This window comes from Dunckerocampus dactyliophorus, chromosome 18 (assembly GCF_027744805.1).
Source record: "Dunckerocampus dactyliophorus isolate RoL2022-P2 chromosome 18, RoL_Ddac_1.1, whole genome shotgun sequence".
Lineage (NCBI taxonomy): Eukaryota > Metazoa > Chordata > Actinopteri > Syngnathiformes > Syngnathidae > Dunckerocampus > Dunckerocampus dactyliophorus.
The window spans coordinates 16,326,152-16,337,643 of NC_072836.1; the positions used below are offsets into that span (position 1 = coordinate 16,326,152).

Genomic DNA, 11,492 nt, shown 5'->3' on the forward strand with positions numbered 1-11,492 from the left:
GGTAGTATATATCCGGGGAACCAATTATGCAAATGTGTTAGCAAAAAAAAAATGCATATTTTAGCTAATTTTATGCATTTTTTTTGTCTAAATTAAGCATTTTCAAGCATAAAAATGTTTAAATAAACAAAAATACCCATAAAAGGCATTCAAGGACGTTGTGATAATGTAATATGAAGTACTCTACACTGGTCACTAGGCGTCAGTAATGTTACTGTCATGTTCAGTGGGACACACAAGCACCAGACTTGATTGCCGGAGTAACGGGCTTTCGTTGCAGGTTTGAATGATCTTCCAACGACCACAATAAAACATTTAACATGGGCTACTTTTGTGGCCGTGACCCAAGCTAAAACTCAACTCTGAACCCTCGATGTAATTTCCTGTCCACTCGGTTCCCCTGGGGAACACATTTACAGCAACACACACGAGCATGTGTCTTATTTATGTCTTAAATGCCTTATTTTCTCTTATTATGTCTACTATATTGGGTCATATGAGTGTAAAGGTGACTATAGGGGTGTTATTTCATGCCGAGAGGGCTCTAATAATGTAAAAGAAACGTATTTAGAAGGTTGTAAACAGGTTTTCTATGCTCTGACTATGAAAATATTTTATTTACGGTATAAATAAGCAATTATCTAGTCAAATCTATCTATCTAATCTAGGTTGACTAACTATTCAAACTATTGCTTGGCTGTGACTTTTAATTTGGAGGTTATTCGAACACTGACAAGTTGATTTTGTTTGCAGCAGGTGTGCACATATGGTGGATACATGTCCATGTTTACACTGTAAGCATGAAGAGGGTGCATTGGCAGAAATGACTGAAAGTCTCCACTTAGAATTTGACAGAACCCTTGAAAGGAAAACAACAACACCGGCGAAGAGTTGTCTATCAATGTTAGCTGCGTGCTCAGGGAGGACGCACTTCCTGACAAGATGACAGGGAGATTATCCAGGATAGCCGCTGCTCTAAACCACCACTGACCAAATGAAATAAAGACTTGTGCGCTAACATGGGTCTGGATATGCGTGTATGTGTGTATGTGTGTGTGTGTGTGTGTGTATGTGTATGTGTATGTGTGTGTGTGTGTGTGTGTGTGTGACGGTAGCCTGGGAACCAAAACAAGGGATGTGGACAGGCGTATGACAGGACAGAGTTGAAAAACTGTCCACCTTCATATGTCTAACATGTCTTTGACATTTGAGTGATTATATTTTATTTATGATTTTGAGGTATGCGTGTGAAAGGAACATTAAAGCAACAAAAATATTATTTTCACTTGATCACGCATAAACAAACACCCAAAAGCCTGGTCGTCTTTGGAATGTAGTAATTCGAAATTTATGAATGACTGCATTCATGCGTGGCCCCGCCTCCTTGGAGTTTCATCTCTGAGCCACGCCTCCGTCCGCCTTATTGGGGCGCCTTGGCGCGCGCTTGCGTCCTAATTGGTCAGGAGAGGCACACTGGGCGTGGCTACTATAAAAAGCCCCGCGCTCATATAAAAACAAGCCCCGAAAGTTTGAATCGATGAAATTTAAGTGATGGAGGACTTTTCATGATCATCAAGCGAGTCGGATATAATCTTTGTGGACAAAACCTATTGTTTTTTTTATACCGGAAGAGGATTTATTCACCTGTTACAAGTCACGTTTTTGGTCTTCTATGTGAATCGGCTGACAGCATGGGGGTACTGCTGTTCCTTGCTGTCATACAAGCGGTGACAGTCGCATTGGTGAGTGTGTTTGAGCCGTTGTCATCCAAGTAAAATGATCATTGTATTATCGCTTTGTGGCAGGAAAAATGTGGCCACAGTACATTTATCGTATCTTAACCTTCAACGTTGATAGTGGTGGTGGGAAAACACGATTAACACGCCATTTGTGATCAAATGTAGCTATACTTCCGGATCAACAACTCAAATGTCACTTATAAAAACAAGAAAGCGAATTGTTATTGTTTATTGTGTGTGAATATTGCCTCATTGATATCATTCCATGTGTTAGATGGCTGTTGTTTGCGCTGTATCTGAGTAAAGTACCAATTATAATGTGTCATGCATCAAGCATACTCTTTTAGCAACGATCTAAATATAAATGTGCATACAGTACATGCACAGAAGCCTTCTAAAATAATAAAAGGTTTGTCCAGCACCCCACTATGTATAGAACGTTACGTAACGACACATAATGGCTCCATAGGTGACACTGTGCGGTGTGGTTGTCACAGTGGCAGAGAGTGATCTCGCTATGTGTTATTGGAGTGTGTGTGTGTGTGTGTGTGACAAACAAAGGATGTAGCAGCAGTCAGGAGGGGGTTTGGAGACGACAGTGAGTTACAGATATCCCTGCGGGGCCTGGGACAGAGCTGGGTATTCGTCCAATGCTTAGCCTCACACACTTGGAGGAATTTGTGCGACGTGTGAAACACGAGTCTAACTATTTTTTTAATACTCGTGCATCCTGGGTTTGACTTCGTTGTGTCCCCTTTGCTTCATTCAGGTGTCTGCAGAGTGTCCAGCGGTGTGTGAGTGCCCAGCCGGGCCCCCGTCCTGTCCCCCGGGGGTCAGTTCTGTGCCGGATGGATGCGGCTGCTGCAAAGTGTGTGCCGCACAGCTCAACCAGGATTGCCACGAAGGGCAACCCTGTGACCACCATAAAGGCCTGGAGTGCAACTACGGCAACGATGTGGGTCGTACGCACGGCATCTGCAGGGGTGCGTATCGAGAAGTGGTGGGAAGGCTACAACGGCGAGCGGAAGGGGGCGGGGGGTTGGGTTTTACTTCAGGGAATGTGTAACTTCAGGGTGGGGGAATCTGGCTCCTGGGCCAAACGGCTGGAGTTTCTCTTTGATAGGAGCTTGAGGTTTGAAGCCAGAGCCACCTTTGAAAAACAGAGCACCTTCATGAGCTGCACACTGAAAACCGGCCAAGTCCGGGATTTATATAAGTAGTTCAGTGTGTACACAAACAGCCCCATGAAACACACAAACACACACACACAGGGTGGTATTTTTATATGTGTGTTTATTTGGGGGTGTTTCTATATAAAGGGGGGTATCCGGGGTGTTGTATGGGGGAGTCCCACTGAGGAGGCTGTAAACAAGTCAAAATTCCTTTCCGGGCTAAGAATAGAGCTTGCTTCACAAATTTGGAGATAGCGTGCCCTCTCTTGGTGCCGTCACCTTAAAAGTCTCCTTTTAGATTTGCTTGATATTTTCATTTGCATGTTTTCCGCACTCTAACGAACTCGTCTTTGCATCTTCTAGCAAAGGCAGAGGGCCGATCCTGCGAATACAACGGGCGAATCTATCAAAATGGCGAGAATTTCCATGCCGGTTGCAAGCACCAGTGCACCTGCATAGATGGGGCGGTGGGTTGTGTGCCCCTGTGCCCCAGCCATGTGCCCTTGGCATCACCTTCCTGCCCCGCCCCGCACCTGGTCAAAGTGCCCGGCCAGTGCTGCCTCAGCATCGACTGCCACAAGGGCTCAACCGTTGTGCCTCCGGGGCACCGTCGACCTCAACCCCCGGCTTACCCGCCGTACCCCTTCATGCCCTACCCAGCCTACCCTTACCCAAAACCATACCCCAAGCCGTACCAGAAGCTGTACCCCTACAAGCCCAAAAAGGAGATAGACACCCTGGGGAACGAGCTGACGGAGGTGGGCCGCAAATGGGACAAGCCGCGTGGCCACAAGCACCTGGCGGGTAGGTACGAGTGCTGCGTACGAGTGCCGTCTGTTTCCTGTGCGCAGTAAGGCATGGTGTTTGTGTTTTTACGCACAAATGGCCCCACTGTGAGCCTTTCCCTCTGCATGTGTGTGTGTCAGCATTTACGTGTGGCTTGTTTTCCACTGGCTCCCTGCACACCAGAGGTGCTCACACACACACACACACACACACACACACACACACACACACACACACGTCTCACACAGCACATACCTCTGTCACCCAGCCTTCCCTCTCTGTAATCACCCTCTCTATGTGTTAGTGTTGCCCGTTCCCTGAATGAAGCCAGTGTGCTTTGCATCTCTATTTGCTTCTGCTTCCCCCCCCCCCCGCTGCTTTAACTCCTCGTTTACAACATTTATTCTCTGCCAATTCCTGTTTGTTCTCCAACATCTCTTCCGTCCTCTCTCCTAGCGTGGAGGCAGGTAGGAGACGAGTGCGTGGTCCAGACCACTTCCTGGTCCCAGTGTTCTCGCAGCTGTGGGATGGGCATCTCCTCTCGCGTCACCAACGACAACGCACGCTGTAAGCTGGTCAAGGAAAGTCGTCTGTGCAACATACGGCCCTGCAGCTCCATGTCCATCCCGGTCAAGGTGAGGAACACACGACTGCTTGTGCTCGTTGGGGGTCACGAGTGAGCCTATCCCGGCACACAATCACAGCACACAACAAATCATCAACTCAGTCTCTCCAATGACGTTAACATGCACGCTTTGGGGATGCGGGAGGAGATGGGGAGAACATGCAAAGATGCTCCAGCAGAGATTCAAACCCTCCATCTCCAGACCATGTTAATGCACTAAGATGCTTAACAGGCTACATTCATTTAGGAAAGCACTCCCCTCAAGGGATCAGTATTAATATCAAGGCACGCACACAACGCTCTGCTGCGGAATATCACAGACACATTCCGCTCTCTTCCATCTATTCGCGGTTCTGTTGCTGTGTGGCCCGCTGGATGTGACGAATGATGGAATTTGTCGCTTCATTCCAAAGCAGAAATATTACACCTCTGCTCTTAGTCTAACAGTGATTCAAAATGGCACGGCGGACGACAAACCAAAAAAGCCCATAAAACACAGCAGATATCATGGTGTGATTGCGTGGCTCTGCATGAACTGTAATTGCATCGTGTAAAACGGGCGTCACAGTCACGGCCTCTTGTAACAGCGAATATACTGTGTATGAGTTTAAATGTATCATTGCCTCATGGTATTATTATACAGCTGTCCATGCATTTCATTTGGCTTTTATTATCATTTTTATGTATTATTTATATATACATATTTTTACAAATTACTTTGGTTTCATATGTCAACGTGACGAGCAGATATTCAAGCATTTATGAGTATCAGTGTGTATTTATGATAGCAAAAAACGGAAAGAAGAAATACATTTAGCAAGAAAGACGAAGTGATTTATTGACGCACTTTTTTCCATATGCAAAGTAGGCACACCATTTCTGCTACATAGATGATACTGACGTACAGTACAGAACAGGAACTTTGGAAATCCAATAACAACCGTTATACCCGTCAAGTCCGCCGCCATCACGCGTGTAAATTAGCCTACAAAGCGCCTTGAGAGCCTTCTGTTTTGCTTCTGACACACACACCAGCTGCAAAGCAAGAAGCTAGGCTACAAGTATAGTTACGGGGCCAAATTTCGGCACAGGAATAAAACGTTAAGTTAATTATTTATCCATATCTAAAAATCATGCGGCGTCCAAATCATCACGACTGTTATCACTGACACGTATTTTGATGAATGTAATTTTTCATGAAACTAACCTTGTACAGTTATGATGTGACGTTGACTGAACAGTGCAAAAAACCCCCAAAAAATCAGAATTAAATTTATTATATTTTGTCTGCCTTGTCAGGTTTTTAGGCAGCAGGTGCGGAGAATGTGTCATATGTGATATTGAAAGAAAAAATGTGTTATAGGTGACACAGTGTATTGTTATTAGTAGGGATGTCCGATAATATCGGCCCACTGATATTATCGGACCGATATTGGCACGTTTTTTTCCCCGATAATGAAAACCGATTTTTAAAAAATGCTGTATAGATGGACATTTTAATGTTCACATGCCCAGGATGACACCACCGTTGGTTCACATGCAGTGCAAGCCCACATCCTTTGCGCTTTCTTGTGTTCCTACCCGCTCTGACTGCCCAGACGTCGGCTAGCTCCTCACTTCTGCATCTGGGACGCTAGCTGTTAGCCATTCAGTGAAGCACAAATAAGCTGCACTCCCTGAAGGTCTTGACGTTCTTGCCAGCTCGTCGATCTTGCTCGGTAGTGAATTCACGAACGCTTGACTTCCATCTTAGCCTCGGCTCTGCCGCCTCGATATCAATGGGTGGACGTAGCTCCCGTGGCACGCAAACATGTGCTTGAATAAACAAACGGAGCTGCTTGAAAGGCAGCCACTCGTGGCGGCGGTGTTAAATCCATGACAGGAGATATGTGATGTTACACATATCGGTATCAAAAATTGAGAGTTGGACAACTGCCGTATCGTATCGGATATCGGCCAAAAGGCCAATATCAGACATCCCTAATTATTAGTGTTATGGGATAAATACGTTATTAATCCAATGCAGGAAGTGATTTTGCAACAGCAAGTCACATTTACAGACAGTATCGTAAAAACAAGAATAAATTAACAAATGTTAAGTAAAAAAAGGGGCGAAAAAAATGAATGAACAAATGTAAATAAAATAAAACACAGCCTGCTTTGTACCTGATGTATTATCAAGTAGTTTTGTAGCATATTACTGTAGTATAATTTGTATCAGTGTTAACATTTCAACTTTGACGCAGTGCGATCATAATTGCACTGATGATCTTCTTGCGGAAAGAGTCCAATGTTTGGGAACAGACAAGTTTTCGGGCTGAAAAAGGCTATGGTGCTCCTGAAGTGTCGCCGGGTCTTTGTGGTGTTTTACCCTCGACCGTGATTATAAATGTTTTACAGACAATAACCTTTTCGAGAGGCTTAACTCTAAAAGTTGAATTTGCACTCAGCGACTCTTTGCTGCGTATGATTCAAAGAGCACTCCAGTCACCCACTCTGTTGCTATCTCACAATTCGTACACAACACCCCCCAGCAAATGTTCTGCCGACGCCGCGATGCACTCAGGAGGATGATGGGTTGTTGTGCACCTGTTTCGCGCCGCCCTCCCAATGTTTGCAGAGCTGTTGTGGGTGTTAAGATGTGCATCGGTGTCAGCCGCCGGTTATTGTTGGTATGCGCTTAACCCATCGGCTGCTCTCACCTCTTTTTGTTTTCTCTGCCGCTTGACTCGGGCGCATTAACTTTGCTTTCAAGTCGTATGTGCTTGGGTGATGACTCGTTTCACACTGCTAATAGCGAGCCAACGGGAACACGATATCTTAAAGCGTTCTCTGGAACGCTGCGCTCGCTCGCCTGGCCAGTACCGCTCACTGCACAGCATCCATGTGCATTCACAACCTGATAATGCTGGATATTTACAGCAGTTTTTGGGAAGCTGACTTTTTTTTTTGTCCTTAGGAGTTCGTTTTTGATCGTTTTTTGCTGACACTGGAGAAAAAATAACAATGCATGAAAATCAAACTCATAAAGTCATAAATTAAGACAAAGAAGTCAAAGATCTTCTATATGACAGGAGCGCTCTGCTGTTTTTAAGGACCTAGTGCAAAAAAGGCTTGTCACGTGACAGGCGTTTTCTGCAGTTTTTAGGAATCTGCTGCAAAAATGCTTGGCAAAGAACTTCTATATGACAGGAGGTTTCAGCAGTTTGTAGGAATCTGCCACAAAAACAGTCAAAAATCAGCAAAAGTGCTAGCCAACGATCTGTATGACAGGAGTTTTCTGCATTTTTTCGGAATCTGCTGCAAAAATGACAGTCAAAGATCTTCTATATGACAGGAGTTTTCAGCAGATTGTAGGAATCTGCCACAAAAACAGTCAAAAATCAGCAAAAGTGCTAGCCAATGATCTATATGACAGGAATTTTTGCAGTTTTTTGGCACCTGCTGCAAAAATGCTCGTTGAAGATGTTCCATATGATAGGGGCTAGGAATTTGCCGCAAAAACAATCTATATCACAGGAGTTTGTTTAACAGTTTGTAGGAGTCTGCTGCAAAAACAGTATTCAAAGTTCTTCTAAATGGCAGTTTTGAGGAATTTGTTGCAAAAATGCTAATCAAAGAATTTCCTAAATTACAGGAATGTTTTGCAGTTTTTAGGAACTGCTGCAAAAACACTTGTCAAAGTTCTAAATGACACGATTGTTTTTTCAGTTTTGAGGAATCTGCTGCAAAAATGATCATGAAAGATCTTCTGACTTTTTTTTTATACAGTTTTTAGGAACTTCTGCAAAAGCACTTGTTAAAGAAGATCTATTTGATTTTTTTTTCAGTTTTTAGGAAATGCTGCAAAAACACTTGTCAAAGTTCTGAACGGCATGATTTTTTTTGCAGTTTTTAGGAAGATGCTGCAAAAATGATCATCAAAGATCTGCTATATGACTGTTTTTTGGTTGTTGTTTTTTTTTTTTTTTACAGTTTTTAGGAACTGCTGCAAAAACACTTGTCAAAGTTCTAAATGACAGGATTTTTTTTGCAGTTTTTAGGAATATACTGCAAAAATGATCATCAAAGATCTGCTATATGACTGTTTTTTTGGTTTTTACAGTTTTTAGGAACTGCTGCAAAAACACTTGTCAAAGTTCTAAATGACAGGATTTTTTTTTTTTAGCAGTTTTTAGGAATCTGCTGCAAAAACGCAAGACACAGATCCTATCTATGACAAAAGCGCACCGCTCATTTTAAGAATCTACTACAAATACGCGAGTCAAAGATCTTCTGTATTAGACAGGAGTTTTCAGCAGTTTGTCGGGATTTAAAACATTAGTCTAATTTCTTCAAAATGAAAGGCTTTTTCTGCACTTTCTAGTTATCTGCTGCAAAAACTAGTCAAAGATTTTCTATATAAAACTTTTCAGCAGTTTTTAGGACTCCGTTGCAAATAATGTCAGTCTCTCCCAAGTTTTGAACTGTCCACGTCCTTGAAGGGCCAGATTTGGCACCTGGGCCGCCACTTGATAGGCCTGCTGTAAATTGTCCATAGGTGTGATTGTGAATGATGTGTCCTGTGATTGGCCAGTGATCAGACAACCATGCTGCCACTGTAAGTGTAACGCAGCCTTTGTTTAACCTTTCTCCCCCTTCACCCCCCCCACACAGAAAGGCAGGAAATGCTCCCGAACCCACAAAGCCCCCGAGCCGCACCGCCTGTCCTACGCCGGCTGCAGGAGCACCCGCCTGCACAGGCCCAACTACTGCGGCGTTTGTCGAGACGGCCGCTGCTGCTCGCCTCGCCGCACGCGCACCTCCAGCGTCACCTTCGCCTGCCCGGACGGCGAGCGCTTCACCAGATCCGTGATGTTCATCCAGTCGTGCAAGTGCAGCGACGAGTGCAACCACCTCAACGAGGCCGCCATGCCGCCGCAGCGATGGCTCTACGGAGACACGCACAAGTTCATTGACTAGTTCAATGGCAAGACACACATTCCCGCCTGTAAAAACACTGACCCATGCAGTCCCCGGTATAGAATAACGTCCTGATTAGTGTACCTTTGAGTAGATGCAAGCTGTGTGCATACGCATCTCCAACTTCACCAGAGCAGCTCTGCTTTAGTGTAGATTTTTTTTAAAAAGCAGCTTCGTTGATGGAGATTGTTACTAATAGTCGCATCAAGTCGCCCCTGGACTCTGAGACTTTTCTATTGGGGGATGTGATGTAGATAGCCGACGCACACAAATACATAACTTCATGTGAATGGTAGCGGATTGTTAGTTCCGATACACCAAGACTGATGATGGTAATCAGAGGTTCTGATGTGACCTTATTTGGTATTTATTCATGCGTATTTATTGTCGTGTCTCACACAAGCGGCTATGTTTGGAGCAGCAACGGGCATCCGAGGGACTAAACAGCTGAGAGCTGTCAGCCAATGAAGGGAGAGGGCTCCCACAGACTCCTGGGTCCAATCAGAGGCCTGATCCAACGACGGATGATGAGGGCTACAGAAGAAGAAGAGGTGTGTCGAGCCTTGGTATGGAAGTCAAAGGTTGTTGACACAGCTGGACTCATCTCCTGCTTTGTCGCCACAAGAAACTGAGGCATTTAGCAAGAAGCGGAGGAACAAGCCTGGGGTTCCGGCGTCAACAAGTCGACCGCCTAATTCCCGGCAAATTACAACTCCGACTGGAGGAGCGGCGGGAGCGTTGCTATAAAAATAAAAACGGAAAAGCGTGCGCTGAGGCAAACCCATCATTTGCGACAAGAGGGTGGAAACGCTCGGCCGACGGCGACGGCCTGTCATCAAGCAGCTACGGTTGGCGGCGGAGTCATGAAAAAAAAACAGTCATGCTTCTTGGTGTTACTAGGGGTGGATGTCAGAGGTCGACAAGGACGGGATTTTCTTCAAAAAGGGCAACTGCAGAAACAACTCTGAAGGAATTCTTTTTCAAGCATGAACTCTCAACCAGCAAGCATCATTCTAACGTTTGAAATATTTCTTCCCGTTTCTACTGTATAAGCTCTCTAGTTACGCTGGCACACAACAAATGCATATTTAAAAAAGTGTTTCCTGTGCTATTTGTAGATGCTGTTGCTCTGGAACCAACTATACCTTTTGTTTTGGGGGACAAACTCGAGCAGCAATGTCCATGGTTTTGTAGCCGTATGTGGGCCAACCTTGTACCAGCTGTACTGACATAGTCCATGTGTATTTTAACACCGAGTATGCCAGGGTTCAGATCCTTTATATGCATTTACATGCTAATTCAAAAGCACAAGGATTGTAAATCTATGAGTGTACACTAGACTCCTGTAATAATTACAGCATGATTTGACTTGTGTATTCCATTAAAGACTTCTACACAAATTGACAATTATTGCTGGGAGAAAGAGTGTTTATGTGCAACTAACCTCGCTCACAAACACGAGTAAACTTGATAGGTATTCTGTTCCCAAGTCTATTTTTGTACATTATACATCCATTAGTGAATGTGTACTGTAGATCCGATTTTGGTGGATCCACATTTGCAATAAAAGTGACTATTAGACTGAGCTCCTCCCCTTCTCTCTTCACTTGCCACTGCTCACTCGCGACACAAACCAGGCTTAAGTGCTAAATATGCCTCACACACTTAAAAGCATCAGACCTAAAGCTAATCACCAATAATCAATTATGTAGAACTAAGCGAGCGCATCCGTCAAACTTGCATCACAGCACAGCGACGGTGCATTCAAAGATCGCTGAACATGCGGAATCTCAATGCTTGGCAAAAAAGTAGCGAATCCAAAAAAGAGGGACTTAGTGGTACACGTATGCAGTTATGTTTTATGCAGAAAACCAACCAATTTTTGGAGAACAAAGATTTTTTTGACCAACAGTCTATTATTCCACCAAATAACACGCAAAATCTCAGTGTTTGCTGAAAATCAGCAAGGCATTAAAACATGTAAAAGTTGCGGGCTTGCTAGTAGTGGTAAATGTAAGTTGTACATTTTAATGTATCATCACATACGTATAAAATAGCAATTTGCCGTATGCAGAAATCTCACCTATTTTTGAAGAATAAAATCACTTTTTGGACCAAGAATCTGAAAAAAATAAAATACGGAAAACTCCCTTTATAAATATCAGCTAGTGTGGTCAACTTCCCCCAGTGGGAATGGTAATAAAACCA

The 11,492-nt window shown here is 44.1% G+C and overlaps 1 protein-coding gene across 1 annotated transcript; it reads left to right on the forward strand.

Annotated features, from left to right (window-relative positions):
• The first annotated feature begins 1,537 nt into the window (after positions 1-1,537).
• On the forward strand, positions 1,538-10,863 carry si:ch211-106h11.3 (CCN family member 1). The gene is made up of 5 exons (XM_054759355.1): positions 1,538-1,742; positions 2,509-2,722; positions 3,275-3,715; positions 4,154-4,332; positions 8,979-10,863. The coding sequence occupies exons 1-5, from the start codon at positions 1,566-1,568 to the stop codon at positions 9,282-9,284; spliced, it is 1,317 nt and encodes a 438-aa protein (XP_054615330.1). The 5' UTR covers positions 1,538-1,565; the 3' UTR covers positions 9,285-10,863.
• The last annotated feature ends 629 nt before the right edge of the window (positions 10,864-11,492 follow it).